The sequence below is a fragment of the Pleurodeles waltl genome, chromosome 4_2, assembly GCF_031143425.1.
Source record: "Pleurodeles waltl isolate 20211129_DDA chromosome 4_2, aPleWal1.hap1.20221129, whole genome shotgun sequence".
NCBI classification, from domain to species: Eukaryota; Metazoa; Chordata; class Amphibia; order Caudata; family Salamandridae; genus Pleurodeles; species Pleurodeles waltl.
In genome coordinates, this window is record NC_090443.1 from 411296637 (window position 1) to 411316548 (window position 19912).

At 44.5% G+C, this 19912-nt stretch overlaps 1 protein-coding gene across 1 annotated transcript in view; it reads right to left on the reverse strand.

The window, feature by feature from the left end:
• Nucleotides 1-19912, reverse strand: part of LOC138292817 (flavin-containing monooxygenase 5-like) — a 209824-nt gene that overhangs the window by 48868 nt on the left and 141044 nt on the right. The window contains exons 5-6 of the mRNA XM_069231612.1: nucleotides 5196-5338; nucleotides 31-230 (exon numbers count right to left, since the gene is read on the reverse strand). Of these exons, the coding sequence (XP_069087713.1) occupies nucleotides 31-230; nucleotides 5196-5338 (343 nt within the window). The remainder of the gene's footprint in view (nucleotides 1-30; nucleotides 231-5195; nucleotides 5339-19912) is intronic.

Here is a 19912-nt window from a genome sequence, read left to right on the forward strand (position 1 = left end):
ACATGTTTTGACCACCTCCTTGTGACCTACCTGTGGCGAGGCTTGACACCGAAGTTTGCGTGGTTGAACCGCATGTTCGACTTATTCTCAGCCCAGTTGTTCACCATTTCATTTGTCATGCACTGCTTGAGCAGCATCTTGAAGCGACTGAACAGTACCACGTCCAGTGGAAAGCCTTCGTCATACACACGATTCACCACCCAGGCACCTCTGCGGGTGCTGAGGAAGACCTGCAGTGGACATAACACATGTGGATCAATGTTAGGGAATGTTCCATTGTTGAGTTGGACCTTGCTGTCGAAGTGAAGATTCAGACATTGGAGTGGGTGATTTGCTGCACTGCGCAGAAATAAACAAATGGTCAGCTGCACTGCTTTCCCACTGAAAGCTCAACAGAGGAGACCTATATCCAGTGATAGAATACTACCCTTTCTTATTCATTTTATGAACAGACAACTGTACTGTAGATGACTGGACAGAGACCTTTCAATGGATGATTCATATGTGGCTATCTTCCCAACTCGCTAATCCAGCCAACCCAAGTTTAAAGTGTGTCAGAACAAGTGTACTGCTGTAAATCGGTGGTTCACCCATTGCCAAACTCATGGTTTGCACCCCTCATGGAGGGATGGAAGAACCACCAGGTTTATGATAGTGAGGCCTCTGCTTGATTCCACCACCAGAAACCTCTTTCTGGTGACCCATCCACCTTAGGGAAGCCTGGGTCAATGCATCAGAACTCCTGCCCAATTTATTATGTGCCTTTCGGCTCTTATTTGCAAAGCATGGTGATCCTTGGCAGGAAAGCTATTTAGTGGCCCTAGGAACTTGGGGGGTTTATTTACAAGGCCTTTGTGCCACCACAGCGTCATTTTGTATGCTATGGTGGTGCAAAAAAATCTCCAAATCTACAAAGTGATGCTAGAGGCTTCTAGCGTCACTATTTATTCCTGGGCGCCAGCTACCGGAAATAATATGCAAGGTAGGCATTCCCAGTCAAAAAGTCACGCAGAACTGACGTAGTGAAATTTACATTTCACTGTGTCATTCTGCAACTTCACTGCATCAAAAATGTAACGCCTGTCCAAAGCAGGCGTTAAACTAATGCAGGACTTTTTCCTATGGGAGCCTTCCACGAATTGTTGGAGTAGCATATTTTTTTATGCTAGTTCAGCAATGTTTAGCGCCAACACAGGGGTGCACTGTATTTTAGTAAATATGGCGCATCCTTGCATTTCTAAAGTGGCACGGCGCTGCAAATGTTAGCGCAGCACTGCACTGGTCCACTTTTTTAGTAAATCTGGCCCCTGGTGTGTTAAAATCGTTGTGGCTCCCAACACAATGTTACACTGTGTGCAGTATTTTATCACACTTTAGATGCAGACACAGTGGGTCTGCTGTGCAAAGCCATTTCCTAACTATGATGAGAAAGTTATTCCTGGCAAAGGCAAAGGCAGGAGAAAATCTGTAACTCACACCCCCCCATACACATTTTTTCAGCAACAATTTTACTGCAAATATTACATTGACATTATCAATGATGTTATCAAAGATGTCATGAGTGCCTTAATTTGTGGGGTAATTAGCAGTGCATGGTGAGGTTGCGAGTTATAGTTACTTGAGATAACTCTAACTATAAAAGGTGAATTTCTGTGGTTTGGTACGTTTAAAATGTGGACCTAACTATAATGTCCCTGTTACCATTGGTTTTGTAAGTGAATTTCTAGTTTTTTTTTAAATTCTATTTCCTAACTATAACATCCCTGTAACTTTTGTTTGTTTTTTTTCAGTGAATTTCTATGTTTTTTTTTATGTATAGTAATTTTCACTACTATACGTTAATCCAACACCGCCATGCATGGCCAAAGTGGTGGTTGGCCACAGGGAGTGGGTGCATGGGTGTGTCAGTGGGTCACTGAGCGGGTGTGTGGGAGTCTGAGTGGGTGCCTAACTGCAGAGTGGGTGTATGAGTAGGTGCGTGAGGGTCTAACTGGCACTGTAAGTGGGTGCACAGGGTCTGAGAGGGGCTGTGAGTGGGCGTGTGAATGTCTGAGTGGGTCTGTTGGTGGGTGTGTAAGTGTCTGGTTGGGTGTGTAAGTGGGAAAAGAGATTGAAAGAGAGAGAAAGAAAGAAAGAGAGAGAGAGTTTTTTTAGGCTTTGATGTATGATAAACTTAGAATGAGCTATTTCTGTACAGTTTGAAAAAAAATATGTTGTCATTTAAAAACAGTAAGGTCACCTTTCAGTATAAAAATAAAGGAGGGAAATGACTCCGGCTGGACTTGAACTCTCAATGCTCAGTGTGAAGGTATGTGACCTTCACACTTGAGCTATTCTTTTTTTTTTTTAAATATTTTTTTGAAGCCCTTTATGGGCTATTTGGGACCGCAGGGAAGACCTCAAAGGTTCCCCTGAGGTCCCTGCAGATTTTTTAAAAATTTAATAATGTGCCCTTTACGGGCTATCTGGGACTGCGGGGAGAGCCTCAAGGCTTCCCCTATGATCCCACTGCTCCAGCAACCAAGGAGCTGCTTTAAGTAGCAGCTCCCTGATTGCTGAAGCAAAGCTTTCATTTATGTTCCCTGCATGCATATCTGCGTGCAGAGAACAGAGATGAAAGGTCCACTTTCTGACAGTGGGACCTGTTTGACAGGTCCCGCTGTCAGAAAGCAGACTTTGTTTGCTGTGACTTGCAAGCAGCTGTCAAAGCTGCAGCCAAGCCACAGCAAACAGCTATGTCCTTGGGTGGGCACCCCTTGACATAGCAGGAGCTGGCCATGGGGGGGGTGGCTGTCCCCAGGGCCATCAGTGGATCCTCGAGTGGGGCTGTGTGGCTCTCCTCCAACATGCATAGCCCCAGGGAGGTGGTAGTCCTTGGAGCTTGGGGGTCCGAATCAGATCCCCTTTCTTTTTTTTACTATTTGCACCCGCACCATATGTAATAAAAACCATGGAGGTGGGGGGAGGTGATGGTCCCAAGGGCAGCAGTGCAGACGTCCCCAGCATTATGATATAAATGCCCCCCGGACTTGGCCCACCCGGGGGCTTGAAAAAGACAAAGCGTGGGAGTCAGCGCTTCATTTTTAAAAAATCTTATGGCAGATCCACTGTGTCTCCCGTTGTAAATTTAAAAAAATGCTTTTTAGCCTGGGGAGGGTCCCTCTGGGACCCCACTACCAAAGCTAAGGGGTCAGGGTGACTCTACCCTGGCCTCTTTTCTTTATTTTTAACCTTTTTAGCTTCAGAAGTGTCCCAAAATGGCTGACAACACTTCCTTGTTGAAGTGTTGTCAGCCAATCAGATCTCAGCACAAGATCGGGGGGGGCTGCAAATCCTTCATGTCGCTATATATACAAATTTAAATTTCCTTTAATTTGTCCTAAACTACAGAATGGATTTACACCAAATAACAAAAGGCCTCTTTCTGAAACACAAGCTACCTTTCTGCCAAATTTGGTGTAATTCCATCCAGTGGTTTCGGTACTATCGCTGTTCAAAATCCCATTGGAAAAAAGAATGGGGAAAACGTGTTTGGGACTCCCCCCTTTTTCTCAGCCCCCACTTGATGGATCACCCAGAAACATTCCAGACAGCAACTGTTGTGAAGTTCATTGTTTTTTAGACTTTGTGGCCTGAACAGTTTAGAAAACATCAAACACAGGTTCATAGTTGTTTTAAATAAAAGTTTTGTGACAACTATTATTATTAATCATGGTGATTTATTAATAGGGAATATATTGGATTATTGTGGTGATTTATTGACAAAGCCAATATGTCTGCTTTACATAATTGTCTGCTTTACATATGTTGATGTGCTGTCCCTTGATGAAATCAATAAACCTGCCTTTTATGTTTTGGTGTCTGACCATGTGACAAGGCCAGAAGGTTTGCACTACCTAAAGTGACACGCCTTTATATTGTTACATTATGTTGAAACAAACCTCAGAAATTCACTGAATACAACAACCATTAATATGCCATTATAGCTAGGTATTTTATTAGGATCTAAAGGGCATATTTATGAGCCCATTCCACCGCCATTGCATCACTTTTTGTGATGCAATAGTGGCGTAAACCTTAAAATCATACCTATGAGGCCACGCAAAGCCACTTTGCGTGGCTTTGAATGGCCTCATAGATATGGAGTAAGTCAAGGCAGTGCAAATCGCTGCGCTGACTTACCCTGCGCAAGGGAGGCATTCCATGGGCGTTCCAGTGGGTTTTCCCACATGAAACACTCATAGATTTTGACGCATCCTCAGATTTACAAGACCTTGTAAACCTGGGGATGCAATAAAACCTTACACCTCCCCAGGGGAGGCGTAGCAAGCAAGAATATATTTATTTTGCTTCGTTGTTTCCTCTTTATACGTGTGCTGCACTCTGTAGCACACATAGAAAGAGGAAAAAGTCTCCCTGGATTGTTTCTGTGCAGGAAGGTGCCCCTTTCTGCACAAAAACAATCCTGCCTACAACGCAGACACACTTGCACCATGGTGCATGGGTGCTTGCTTTGTGGCTGGACTGCCAAAACGGCACCAGCACGTTGGTAAAACACAGGAATGCACTGTATGCCATAGATACGGTGCATTCCTGCCCTTTCCCTTTGACTCAGGGCAGCACAGCCCCAAAAGCCTAAAAATATTGGCCTTAGTTTACTTCAAAAATACCTCAGAAATTCACGGGAAAAAAAACTAATTTTAAAATGATGTTTTAGTTAGGTGAAAATGTCAGATAAAACAAAACATTTTAGACTCTAAAATCCACTAGTCATATTTAATTGACTAACTATAACCATCACCCTTGCCATGTACTGCTTATGATCTCCCATATTACATCCCTAATGACGTTGTATAACATCACTGCTAACATCTGAAATTGCATCATTCATGACAGCGCTGTGCATGGTGGGGGCGTAAATCATTTTTACTTCAGTTACCTGTAACTGGTGAATTTCAGTGTTTTTTAGAGTTTAAAATGTTACATCCATTAGGAGGGGATGAAAAAAAATCCCATTAGTGACATTTCCCATGTTACCACCAAGAGGATTCTTTGCTCCTTTGCACTTACACATTGTGTGAAGCATGCCCCTCTAGTTGTCTTAAAATACACATACTCTGCCTCAAACATACAAGGCCTTGTAAAAATATACATATCGTTAGAGACAAACACGTAGACCTTGGTTGGAATCAAACCTGTTTGGCGACGCCGCTGACCTCCACAGCAACATCGACTCCTGAATTACCAATACCAACCACAATGATTCTTTTCCCATTGAACGGCTCTGGATATTTGTATTGCCGGCTGTGGAAGTACTGACCCTTGAACTTCTCTATACCTGCACAGGAAGAAAAGTTCTGCTTTAAGAAGGATGCAAAATACACCAGGAGCTGATGATAACAAATAAAACTCATACATGTTGACAGGGATGTCTACTAAATTGCATTGGAAATCCCTTTTATGGGCCCCTCCTTCCTCCCCAAAGTCCTCCTCTTCATCTAGCCCAATCTACCCATTTGCCGATTCAGCGTTGAGCCTGTACATGCCTGTACAAATCACTGAGCACAGGCTGTTAGTATTGCATTGCTGACCTGTGCTGAGAATTCACCAATATAGATTACGGAGGGAATCAAGGCCAAAACATGAACCAGTGGACGGGATGATGGACGACTGCAATGGATCAGACTTAGGCATGTCATTTTTTATGTCATTACATACTTACCTATTTTATACAGATGTTTGTGAAGTGTCACAATGTTACTATGCACTTATTTCAGACGGTTGGAACAATGTATTTTAACAGATCTGGACATAATAGTTAATTGAAGCTGGGCTCCTGGCCACTTAAGAGTCCAGCCCGATGCGAGGAGATCCAGTATTCATCAGACACTACCCTCTGTCAATGTTCAGAGTTAATTGCTAGTTTGAACAGCACTGCTTTTCAGGAGTTTTCTGAAACGTAGGTTGCTAGTTTCTGCCCTTGGAATGGATTCATCTTGTTTGATAGTTTGGGTCACTCTACATCCAAGAACAAGTCTCCATGTTCTAGTGGCTTGAAATCTCCTTGCTGACTCAGGTTAGATGTGAGTGGTCAAAGATCTCCGGGGGGAGCATAAGCAGGGACGAGCTTATGTAAGTGTCCCAGGAGCTTCACTTCTCCCAATACTTTAGGCCCATCTTGTCACCACATCATTTTTCCATGTTGTTTGGGATAGTAGTGACATCTGACTCTGGACTGTGAACTGAAAGTCAGGCGCCTGTTCACAAATTGCACTTTGTAGTATGTTTAGTCATACTGCAGTAGTGCTTTTCGTGTAATACAAAGTGGTAAATGTACTCTAGCTCAGACCTTAAATTCGTAAAGAACCACACATAACCTGCCACCCTTTATTAGAAAATAATGGAGCACCACACGTTGCCAAGCACTAGAAATGCAACTCCCTTCCATTGAAAATAATGGAGGTATATATATATATATATATATATATATATATATATATATATAAAAATACGTTTCATTTAATGGTAAAAGATATATATAAAGAGTTTCCTATTGTATGTTACAAAAATAGCATTAAAAATAATGTTATACCTATCTTTTAGTAATTTTAAATAGATATAAATGTTTTACTGTTTACAGGATTTTTAAAATACATCTTCAAATAAGTAATTAGACATTATTTAAATCCATTAAAATTAATTTTTAATACTCTTTCAAGACAATAGTGCTGTATTTTTTTATTTATTTGTTCAAGGTTTAAAATTAATATATACATTTTATTTTTCATTAATATTTTACATTAAATATTTTTATTAAATTATTTTAAATTGTGTTACATTTTCTCACTTTTCCCTATGCTTTACCATAGTCCTCCGCCCCGGTCTATGAGACCTCTGCCTGCATGTGAAAGGGTACGAGTGGTAACTTCACCCTCATTTAAGGAGGTGGGCACATGTGAGTCTACAGTTTTGTAACTTTACATTACAACTGGTGAATAGCCAAAAGTGGTTAAGTTCCTACAAAGTGTAAGAGTAATTTTACACAAGTAAATCTACATGTGTACATTTCCTATTGTGAATATGGCCTTGAGTGTTGGGCACATGTAGCAATGGCTCTTAGGAGTTAAACATTCACTGTTGGCATACAAATCGTTAACTACATGTGGAGCCACATATTACCAATGATCAGGGACATAAAGCAACAAGCATTGCCAATGCAAATAGGTCTGGCTTTAAAGGTATGCTGCATGGTCATGTGAAGCATTACTGCTGCAACTCTGTACTCTACGTGCTCTACTGCACTCAACGCCAATTCACTGTATGCTGCCTCACGCCACTCTAATCTATGCCAGTGCACTCTACCGTGCACCACTCCACTCTATGACACTCTACTCTGTAACACTGCACTCTTCGCCACTGTACTCTATGCCACTGCACTCTACTGTGCACCACACTGCTTTATGCCACTCTACTGCATTCTATGCCATTTTACCCTATGCCCCTCTACTCTGCATCACTCCACCCTAGGCCAATCCACTCTAAGGCACTCTTACCTACTTAGCACCACTGTACTCTATGACACTGTACTTTATACCACTCTACAATAAGTCACTGCACTCTACACCACTCCATTCTACCCTGCACCACTCCACTTTACCCTGCACCTCTTCACTCTCTGCCACTTCACTCTACTCTGAAACAATCTACTCTACGCCACTGCACTCTGCACCAATCTACTCCAATCTCTGACTTTCGATTCTAAGTCACTGCAAGCTACCCTGTGCCACCCTACTTTGTGCAATCCTACTCTGCGCCACTCTATTCTATGCCACTCTACACCACTGCAATGTATGCCAGTGCACTCTATACCACTGCACTCTCTACCAATCTACTCTGCACCACTGTACTCTATGCCACTACTCTCTACGCCATTTGACTCTACTTTACTCTTTGTTACTGCAGTCCATACCAGTGCACTCTGCTCTACACCACTGCACTCTACCCTGCAACATTGCACTCTATGCCACTGCACTCTAATCTGCACCAGTCTACTCTGTGGCACTCTACTTCACTCTATGCCAAAGCAATCTACACCACTCCATTCTACTCCACTCCACTCTGCATGACTCCACTCTACCCTGCACCACCCCACTCTATGCCACTTCACTCAACTCTGAAACAATATACTCTGTGCCACAGCACTATGCACCACTCTACTCCACTCTACGCCTCTCCACTCTACGGCACAGCAAGCTACCCTGTATCGTTCTACTCTGTGCCACTCTACTGTGCAACACTGCACTCTACATCACTGCACTCTATGCAAATGCACTCTGCAACACTCTACACCACTGCAATCTATGACACTCTATTTTGCCACACTGCACTCCATGCCATTGCACTCTACTCTACACCACTCCACTCTATGCAACTCTACTGCACTCTATGACAATGCACTCTAAACCACTACCATCTACTCTTCTCTACTTTGCATCACTCCACTCTGTGCCACTGCACTCTACGCCAAACCACTCTAATGCACTCTAATCTACTCAGTACCACTGTATTCCATGCCACTTCACTCTATGGCACTCTACTCCATGCCACTGCACTTTATGCCACTTTTCTCTATGTCACTGCACCCTACACTGCACCACTCCACTCTACCCTGCACCACTCCACTCTCAGCCACTTCACTCTACTCTGAAACAATCTACTCTACGCCACTGCACTCTACTCCACTCTATGCATCTCCACTGTACGTCACCACAAGCTGCCCAGTGACACTTTACTTTTTTGACACCCTACTCTGTGCCACTCTACTATACGCCAGTCTACTCTGAACCACTGCACTCTAAGCCATGCATTGTACGCCATTGCACTCTACGCCACTTTACTCAAAACCAATGCACTCCATACCAATCTACTCTGCACCACTGCATTCTATGCTACTATACTCTACTCTGCAGCACTCTATGCCACTGCTCTCTTCAGCACTTCACTCTACACCTCTCTATTTTACTCTGCACCACTGTACTCTACGCCACTGCTCTCTACGTCACTGTACTCTACTCTGCACCACTCTACTTTATGTGACTGCACTATACACCAATGCACTCTATGCGACTCTACTCCACACCACTGCACTCTATGACACTCGACTCTGCAACACTGCGCTCTATGCCACTGCACTCTATGCCACTCTACTCTACACCACTGTACTCTACCCTGCACCACTCCACTCTACACCACTTCACTCTACTCTGAAACAATATACTGTACGCCACTGCACTCTATGTTACTCTGTGCCACTCCACTCTGCCCCACTCCACTCTATTCCACTACACTCTACATTGCACCACTCCACTCCTTGACACTCTACGCTACTCTTCAACACTCTGCGCTATGCCACTGCACTCTATACCACTTTACTCAAAACCAGTGCACTCTACACCAGTCTACTCTGCACCACTGAAGTCTACGCCACTTCCCTGTAGGCCACTCTATGACACTCCGCTCTATAACATTGCATGCCAGATACTCCACTCTATAACACTTTACTCCATTAAACTCTACTCCACTCTACAACACTCTACACTCTACTCCACTCTGTGACACTCTACAAAAATCTCTCTACACCACTCCATGCCACTTTACTCCACTCTATTCTAAGACACACTACTCCACTCCACTAATCCACTCTATGGCACTCTACGCTACGTTACTCTATGCCACTCCACTCTATGATATTCTACTTCACTCAATGCCACTCCACTCTATGACACTATAGTCCACTCTGTCATTCCACTCTGCTACACTACTCCACACTATACCACTCCACTCTATGACAAGCTACTCTGCTCTGTGCCACTCTGACATGCTTGTCAACTCTACACAGCTCCCTCTATGCAACTCAATGTTACATTACTCCACTCTGCAACACTCCAAATTGCTCTACCGCACTCCACTCTACGGCCCTCCATGCCACTTCCCTGTATGACAAACTACTCCACTCTAAATCCTTCCTCTCTACAAAACTCTACTCCATCCAACACTCCACAACATTTTACCCACTCCACTCTGTGCCCCCCACAACACTCTACGACACTCTATGCCACTCTACGGCACGCTATGCAGTGCTACACTACAATTTTGCATACCACACCACACTACTACACTCAACATCACAAAACTCTTTGACACTCTATGCCACGCCACACTACAACACTCCACGTGCCCAGAGCTCTACTCAGAAACTAGCAGCAGAAGTAATTAAACATCTGCAAGTGGAATAGGAAAGCAAGTAGTCTTTAACATAATACTAGACATTCCTTGCCTCATTTTTTTTGCAGGTTCCTGCTTTCTTCCTTTATGACAGTTTTGCCATCTTTTCCTTCCTCCCTCTACCGATCTGTTTTTTCCTTCTTTTGCACTCTCTAAATAGCTCAAACGAAAAAACTAAGGGGCAGATATAAAAAAGTGGCGCTGCCCTTAGTGCAGCACCACTCTTCTTGCGCCCCTTAGCACCCCCCTAACGCCACAATGTGTGCACCCTATTTAAAATACGGCGCACCATGGCGGTAGTCAGGGATACTAGTCGCATAAGTTTTGACGCTACTCCGGCGCTTTGCAGGATTAGCATCAAAACGTTTGACACTGATCCTTCAAAGCACCAATAGGTCCATTTAAAACAATGGGAGCCTCCCCTTAACACCTGCTGTTAGCAGGCGTTAAAAATGCTGATAAAAATGATGCAAAAAAATATTTTCGATTTCTGTGCACCATTTTTTTGCCCTCCCCCCCAGCACCGGAACGTCCCCCCTTGCATACATTATGCCTAGCGCAGGCATAATGTGGCGCAAGGGGTTACAAAGTGGTGCAATGCAAGCATTGCGCCACTTCGTAAATTTGGCGCTGCGATTTTGGTCTTCCAACGCCACATTAACGTAAAAAAATGACACTAATTTGGCGTTGGAATGGCGCTAGGCCCTCTTAAATCTGGGCCTAAGTGCCAAATCCCAAAAATAAGTGCTGGTGTCCCGCACCGGAAACCACTGGCTCAACTTAAGCACTGCTGCTGTGCCTGCCCACTGTTGTTTGCCCAGGGCTTTCAGTGGGATTAGAAAACTGAAGGGGGACTCTCAAAGGAGCGTGGCCAGTATAATTAAGGGCGTGACTTAACACACATAAGCTAAAACTCTGTGCTTAGCATAGTGTGTCGCCCAAGTGGTATTTTGCTGACTCTTTCTGTCACTGCATCCCGACATATAACACAAAAACTGACATTAAACCCAAAACAAGTCAGGACTATTGGCTTTCTTTATGGTTGTTAGTCCCACAAGAGAAACAAGTACAACAATGGCTTTGTTGTATACAATACTGAAACAGTTTCAGTTCTGAAAGAAGGAGGCTGTTGATTAACTAACACGACTGTGTTTGAAGTTACATATAAGGCAGTGAAGCGTGGTACTGCTGCCGAGCTCTTTTTTTTGTCCTGGGGGTGAGGGTAATAATCTACAGCGCGATAGGGACCCGTCTCAGCACCTGCTTATTAGAGCTGCCGGTGCCGAGCATCTGCAGGACCCGGCCCACTTAAAGCCCCGAGTTTGCCTATTGTTTTCCTACATCTTCGGCCTTTCCATTGTTGCATGATCGTTTTTGCCTGTTCACGAATACTTCCTCTCTATTTCTTGCTATTAATAGTCCTCGCTACTTGCCACTTGTGCCTTCAGCTGTTCCTGCTCACAGGTGCTGATCCGCTGTATCCTGTTGGCTGACACGTTTCCTGTGACAGAAATGTTTTTGCATTGATTCTTTCCCACTGTTCCTGACCACTGGTGCTTTTTTCATTAACTCTTGTGCCTGTTCACTGCTGGCTTTGCAGTGGTTCCTGTGCCTGTTCACTGGTGCTTCTCCCCTACGTTGGTTCCTGCTCTCTGATTCTACTTTTAAAAGCCTCGCCTGACCAGAATGGACACATTCAACCCCTTAAATGCGATTATCTATTCAGCTTACTTTTTGCGGAAAAGGTGACTGGGGCTGGTTAGGAAATCATTCACGCTTAAATGCGGATATAGGCAGAGTCATCAAAACATATAGGAACTTCATCATCAAGTGTCTAATACTTAATAAAATATAGGTTCTGCTCCCAGAAGTGACGGAGACGTGGCGAGTGAGATAAAAAATCATTAAGTCAAGTAATTAAGCAAATAAATTATAAAACAATTCTTTTAAGAGAGTGTGTATGCAAAAAATACGCATTCTATACAACCAATTGGCCAGCCGAAGAACCTTTGTCATTTAATCCTCTGCTTTTATGTTGGAGGCTTGGGGCATTCACAGCAAGCACAGGGCGCGCACAGCAAACAACAGACGGACATTTGGGTGAACAAGCCTTGCCCGAGAATGGAGGCGTCCTGGAGACGGCCAAACGCACCGGAGACAGCAGGTTACTTTAATCAGAGAACAACCCCAGGTCGCCCTATTCAGACTATTACAAATAACAGAAGCACAGTCAGGCAAATGCGTATATTTTAACCTAGAGCACCTATAAAATTCCCTTACAAACTGTAACTCTTCATGTGTACATAAAGTTCCTTTGGCAGTGGCCATTCTGGATACCTTGGCTTGAAACCCATAACGCAGGGGCCCATATTACAGATAGGGTGAACTGACCTGTTTTTGTGCCACAACGCACCTTTAACTGGGTGTGCAGGGCGAAGACTGGGGAATTCATCCTCTTTCAGCGAATGTGCTGTGCCCCGGGCAGCCTCGAACTTGTGCCTGTCTTTGGAAGAATGCAGGTCTGGCAGAAGGACTGTCCGGTCCACTACACTGTACAGGCAGAGACCCGGCATTCGTGTGTAAAGGGGGAAAGAGTCCCCTGCAGGCCTTTGCAGTGAATTACTCCACCTGCTTGCAGGGCTTTTCTAGGTGGGGAGATGTGTTCATAGGATCACCATTTCCCCCCTCTTGAGATTGCCTTTAAGGGGACTGACTGTGTGCCACCTCACAGTAATGCACAATCAGTGCTCCTCCTGACGGCCTCTCTGGGTCTGCATCTATAATACAGTGCAGGGAGGCAAAGTAGTTCCTCATTCGCATAGGGCGATGCCCTTATTGTATTGTATTGTAATAGTATTTATATAGCGCTTACTACCCCTGACGAGGCGTCGAAGTGCTTTTCGTCGAGTAGCACGGTACTCCGGAACCCAACAAGAATTAGTGATGGATTAGTATCGGGAAATATGAGTACAGTTTTAGTATTATTATGAGTTAATTTGAGCCGCGGATATGAGAGTTTGTTAGTTAGATTGACTGGAGTAATGGAGGGGTGGAGGAGGAAAGAAATCCAGAAGTGTTAATTGGGAGTATATCCCTCATTTACTCACCCCAGAGGCTTGGGATGAGCAAAGGGGGATGGAGGAGGGAAGGGTCAGGGAGATCATAGTAGCAGGATGAGATAAATGAGGGAGAATTTAGTAAGGTTGTTTGGGAGGTCATGGTAGTAGGGTAAGGTTTGGTGAGTTAGATGTGGAAGCGTAGGGAAGAGGTTAGGCAGAGTTATTTAGGAAATGAAAGTAGTAGAATGGATTTGGGATGAGTCAGAGTGGGAATGGAGGATAGATTGAAAGAGACATGACATATGATGATGGCTAGATAAGTGTGATAAGATGAGAGCAGGGATTCATAGATAACTAGTATAACAACCCACCCAGGAGCCATGCAATGACCCTCAAACATGCCAAGCACAGAACAACATACACACATACATACATATATATATATATATACATACACACATATACACACACACATACAAACACACATGAATACACACACACATGACCACATATATGTACATACATTACATAATTAGAACCATGGGTAAATATACTTAGTCAAACAGGTTTAAAGAGTGTGTGTGTATTTTATTGTTATGACATAGTTGCAATACATATTTTCTAAAGAACTATACATAACTAGAAATAGACACATAATCAGAAAAAATATTTATCAACATAGGCAAATGCAGTCCATAGTTGTTTGAATATGGTGGTTATGAAGGAAAGAGCCAACTCTGTGGCTTTTATAGTTGGGGGTAATGAATTCTATAGTTTGGCTGCTTGAATGGAGAAGGATGTACCACCTATAGTCTTTTTCTTGTATGGTGGTGTTCTTGGGCGGGGTGCCAATCTTGAGCGGAGGTTTCTTTGTTGGATGTATCTGGATATTTTGTTTCTGATAAAAAGCGGTCCTGTTCCATGTATAGCTTTGTGGGTGATACAAAGCAGCTTGAAAGTGCAACTTCTGGCAACGGGTAACCATTGTAGTGCTCTCAAGGCAGGGGAGATGTGGGCTTGCGGCTTTACATGTAATAGTACCCTGGCTGCGGAGTTCTGAATACGTTGTAGTTTTTTCATAATAGATAGGGATGATCCATGGTAGAGGCCATTGGCATAATCCAGTTTGGATAGTACAAGCGAGATAGTAGCTTGCACCTTGTGTGGAAATCCGAGGTGGGGGAAGATGCGTCGTAGAGTCTTCAAGGTGATGAAGCTTGTTCGTGCTAATTTGTCCACTTGGGCATTCATAGTTAACTTGGAATCCATGGTGATTCCAAGGTTTTTTAATTCCTTGGATAATTGAGGAGGTGGTCCGAGATTGTCAGGCCAGACGCACAGAGGGTCATAACTTTTCCAGTCACCACATATGAGTATTTCTGTTTTTGAGGTATTTAGTTTGAGATGGCTCCAGGTCATCCACTGATCAACGGCTCTGAGGCAACTGAAGATTTCTGCGTTTTCGATGTTTTTGGGGCATTCTAATTTAAGTAGTATTTGTGTGTCATCTGCCTAGTTGTAGCATGTGAGATGGAAATCATTGATCAGTTCTGGTAATGATATCATGTAAATGTTGAAAAGCATAGGTGAGATGATTGATCCTTGGGGGTCTCCTGCTTTTGTGAGGTAGGGTTTGGACGAGCAGGGGGGGCGAGTAGATGATATTAGATATTTTTTTAAGATAGGAAGTAATCCAGTCGAGAGCAGTCCCTTGTACGCCGGCTTCGTGGAGTCTTTGAATTAGGGTGTCATGGTCAACCGCATCAAAGGCAGCCGAGAGGTCCAAGAGAAGTAGTGCAGCAAATCCATTGCGGTTGACTGTGTTTTTAAGATCATCCCAGATTGATATGAGTGCCGATTCCAGGCCTCTTCCTGGGCGGAATCCAGTTTGGAAGTCTGAAAGTATAGAATTGTCTTCAATGAATTGTGACATCTGGGCGAATGCTGCTCTTTCTATCAATTTGCCCAGGAAAGGTCCATTTGTGATTGATCTGTAGTTGTTGGGGTCTTGCGGGTCTAGCTTTGTTTTCTTTAATAACGGTCGTATGTATGCCTTTTTCAGGTCTATAGGAAAAGTTCCTGTAGTTAGAGAGTTGTTGTTGATTCATCTTACAGGTGTGGCAGCAGAAGTAGATAGAAGAATGCTCTTGAAGATTTGTGGTGGGCAAGGGTCAGAAGGGCAACCGGAAGGTCTGCTTGCTTTGACCAAATCCATAAATTCACCATGGGATATTTGTTGGAAGGACTGTAGAGGCTGGGTTGGTTTAATTCTTAGAGGGTATTTTAGGAAAGGGGTTGGTGCTGATGGTTTTCTTCTGTTTTAAATAGGGGTCCAATGTGTCTGCCTTGGTTGTGTAGTGAGTTGCCAATTTGTTTGTGAAATCTTGAGTAGTGGGATGACTTCCTTCCATGCATGTAGGTTTTCGAAATTCATTGAGAATTTTATAAAATTCCTTGGTTGTAGATTGAGCATTTTGAATTCTGTCTGAGTAGTACCTTTTTTAGCCTTTTTGATTGATGATTTGTATATTCAGTTAAGTTTGTGTAGCTGCAGTTTGTCTTGACTGTTGTTTGTTTCGAGCCAGGACTTCTGCAACTTTCTGATTTGTTGCTTTATCTTTTTAAGTTCTGTGCTTCTCCAAGGTGTTGGTTTTCTTTTGCCATGTTTAGTTTTTCTGAGTGGTATTAGGATATCAAAAGCTTCCTGTAGCCACTCATAAAGTTTTGGCACAGAATTAATTGTATCTAGATCTGTGGTGGCTGTTAGTTGTGTTTCTAAGTCATACAAATTGAGTTTGCTCCATGGTCGATAGGTGCATGTATGTAAGTAGTTGTGGGGTGTGTTGATTTGTGGAGTCAATGAGTGAACCCTCCTTTAGCTCACACAAGAAGTCGATGTGCGCTAGTGTGATCGCTGTTACAGAAGGGGCAGCACAAGTGTTTCTAGCCTTTCTATCATACCGAAGAGTCCCGGGGTGCAAACAGCGGGCACAAATGCATTTTGCACCCCCGAGCAACTTCGGCAATAAGGATCCAAGTTAGAGGGTTTCCTGTCCAGTGGATTTACACTGTAATGCTGTTCTTCCTAGAATTCGACACTGAGCTTCAGTAGGCGATTGTCCAGGTGTCTGTGTAAAGTTGATGTTGTTATGAACAAGGAGTACCTACTTAGTACTTTTTGAAGACAGTTAGTGCCATGCCTGGTGAGCATGCCCCAGGCACGTTTGATGGTCTTAGCTTCCTATTTTTCAATACATATGTTGGGATGGAAAAGTCCTCTGCATGGTAAAGGACATGTACCCCTGCCGTGAGTACCCACCTGTACTTTTGTCTGCATATCAAATGCTGATTTTTGTCATAGGCAAACACGTATCATGCGTGTGTGCCATGACATAGCCTGTCTCATTGACTGTTCTCTTGTAGGACTGGGAGGGGCTCCCAAAGCACTACCCCCACAGTGGTGAAAGGCTACTGTCTTCACCAGGAGTTAAGCAGCACAAGCTCAGTAGTGGCAGCATACGTGTAGTGATCAGTGGGAGTGAGCAGGTCCTTTTTAAACTGTGTCACTGGAGTGTGGCCTACAGGATCACTCAACTTTTTAAAAGTTCTGCTGCTGTGTGCTTAATTCACCATTGGCCTACATCAGTTAGATGTAAAGTGCTGCACTGTGCAGGAGTGGTAACTCTGTGCTGGTTGTATGTGTTCTTGGGAAGGGTACAGAACAGGGATAGAGCAGTGCTGTGCAGTACATGCATGGTGAGCGATGTACTGAGTGTAGATATACCTGCGAGTGACACATTACATGAGAGATGCAGTACTGTGCACGGCGTGTGCAGTGGAAGCATGTGCTGGGTGTATATGTGCCTGTGAAATGTACAATACATGAAAGGTTACATTGTGTAGTGAGCGCATGAGAAATGTGTGTAATGGCAGTGTGTTCATTTGCAAGTAGCATACCACGGCACACCACAGAAAGGCTACAGGCTGAACAGTGGCCAAAGACAATGTATGTGCTGAATGTATATGTGTCTTTGAGGGCACAATGCATGGAGTAAACAGTACTGAACAGTGCGTGCGCCTGTCCATAGACTGAGTGCAAGTGTGCCTGCAATGGTACATTACATAGAGGTTCTTGGGTTCTATTTAGGGAAGCTCAGGCCTGGTGAAGACATGAGGAGTAGAGGAATCCCACCAGACAGATTTGTGTATTGCTGCATTCCTGTGAGCTGGGTGGGACAAACTGGAGAAGGGAGAGGGAAACGTCTGTACACTTCAAAGGGTGCTTTTTGATTCAGGGAGAGATCACAATGACAGGGCTGGACACATTTTAGAAAGGAGAGGGGCTGATAAGGGAATCATAAAGAGTAGGGTTGGGAGCACAGGATTAACATTTGATGCACATATCACTGTGGCTGACATCCATGTGTGAACGCTCAACACTGCCTTGGCTTGTGTTGTCGGACTATCAGCTTGGGAGTCTCTTCTGCTGTGACAGACAGCCTTTCAAAAGGAAGAAGAGAGGAGAGAAGGGTGTATTTGAAATGAAGCAGAACCCCCGCATAAAATACCCAAACTCTAAATCACATATCATGTCTGGCAATGGACTATAGGAAGGGGAAGTTGAGGCACCCAACATTGGCCCTCTGCCAAGCAACGGGCTGTATGAGGAGGGGAAGCTCTGCAAGACTTTTACCCGTGACCAGGACTAGGGGCCAAGCCCTGCTAGAGTCTCTGCTGCGTGATGGAACATCACTCCAGGAAACCAAGTCCACATGCTCTGGAGCCTGGAGCACCAGCGCCTGCCTGCTTGCCAAGATCAAGGTGTACTGTGAGGAAAAGGAAAGCGTGGAGGGAGCAAGGTCCAGTGGGGAGCCTTGCTGAGAGGACTCCCGGTGCAAAGTCTGAGGAGGCGGCTGTGCACTGAACGCGTTGTTGCCTGTGTGCAGGACTGGATCAGTGACCACCGTATGCCAGAAGAGGGCCGCTGTGAACTTAGTCATTAATCCAGTGGAGTGTGGGGAGCTCGAAACCTGTACTACCATGTTGCAGAGACCCCGTGTGCCAGGAGGGGCCACTGTGGAAGACTTTGTTGCCAACAAAGCGCCCAGACCTGTGTGGACCCTAATAATGACCCTGTTTGCCAGGAGGAAACGCTGATGTATAGGTGGTGGTGCAACAAAGATGGATGCCTTGCCATGGGGTAGTGCGGCAACCCCAGTATGCCAGGAGGGGCAGCTGGTGCCAGGTACTGTGAAGTTAGGGCCATCACCTGGAAAACTGAAGCTGACACCTGAGGGTCAGAAATAAGCACTGAGTCCTGCCAGTGACCTGCCCCTGGACTCCAGAGGACATCTCTCCATTGCTGGGACTCATTGAGCAGCATGAAGATCAACTGCACCACCCACCTCTGTGTGGGTAAGCGCTGAGAAACTGCACCAACGGAAGCCAGGAGCACCTTTGATCTCTGCTGTATTTGGCTGAGCCGCTCAGGGAGAGCTAGCGCTTGTTTGTGCTGCTGTGCGTCCTACTTGCAGACCAACTTGACTAAGCAGGACTGGAGCATTACAATGCCCGCCGTCAAGGCACCCGCTGAAACACTGGATGCTTCCTTGCCCCCAGAGCAGATAAGACTTGATGCAGGCCTGCCAGGTCCCAGGGAACTTGTAGCTAATTGCCTGCTTGCTTGCTGCGGTGCCATAGACCATTTGGTCTATCTCCTAAAGAGTCAGTGTGAACCTTTGAGTAAGGCCTACTAGTGAGCATTCACTGAATGGGGCAACCAGTGACTGGAGAATATCCCTGGCCAAATTACAAGACAGAGGGTGGGACAGGGATTTGCCAGTTAAACATTAGAGCCCTGACCTCAAGGGGATTGCTTACGCATGCTGTAATACTTATTTGAATACATAGAATTAGAAATAAAGTACTTCTTTTATCATAAAAACACATATTTGACTGGACATTGATTTATTGACATTGCTGAGTGCACTTTGAGGAATGAATCGTGTTCACTAACCTGAATCTACCACCTCCGCCCCTCCCAAGGGAGCCTTTCACTGCTCATCCACAGCTACTACTGCGAGTCAAGGGCAAAGGGTGTACTTGGCCTAAGTGCTCAAGATCCATAGTAATTTAGGCCCCAGGACATTAGGAGTAGCAGGCCTCTACCACCACGGTCCCGCTCTCTGAAAGGGTTTCTGACAACGCGAATGGGAAATAATTCTGTGGCCAGGAGCATGTATGTCAGGTCTGTCTTACAAACAGCGGCAAGGCAGCAGACGTCATTTGTGAAGGTGTTCAACAATGAGGGGCCAAAGTTTGATCCCTTTGGCATGAAATGGATTGGGTGTTGAGTGTTCCTCTTGTCATATACATGAAGTAAACCGCCACAATACTTTTATTAGATTGTTCACTTGTCGCAACATAGCAGTTGAGTGTTGTGTATCTTGGCCCTTCTTAAAGAGGCTGCGCATATTTACATTTGTTAGGTACACAACCCAAAGTAGGACATGTTGTGATTGGTCACAGCATCTGCTTAAGAAAATTGTGATTTAATTTTTCACTTTCCT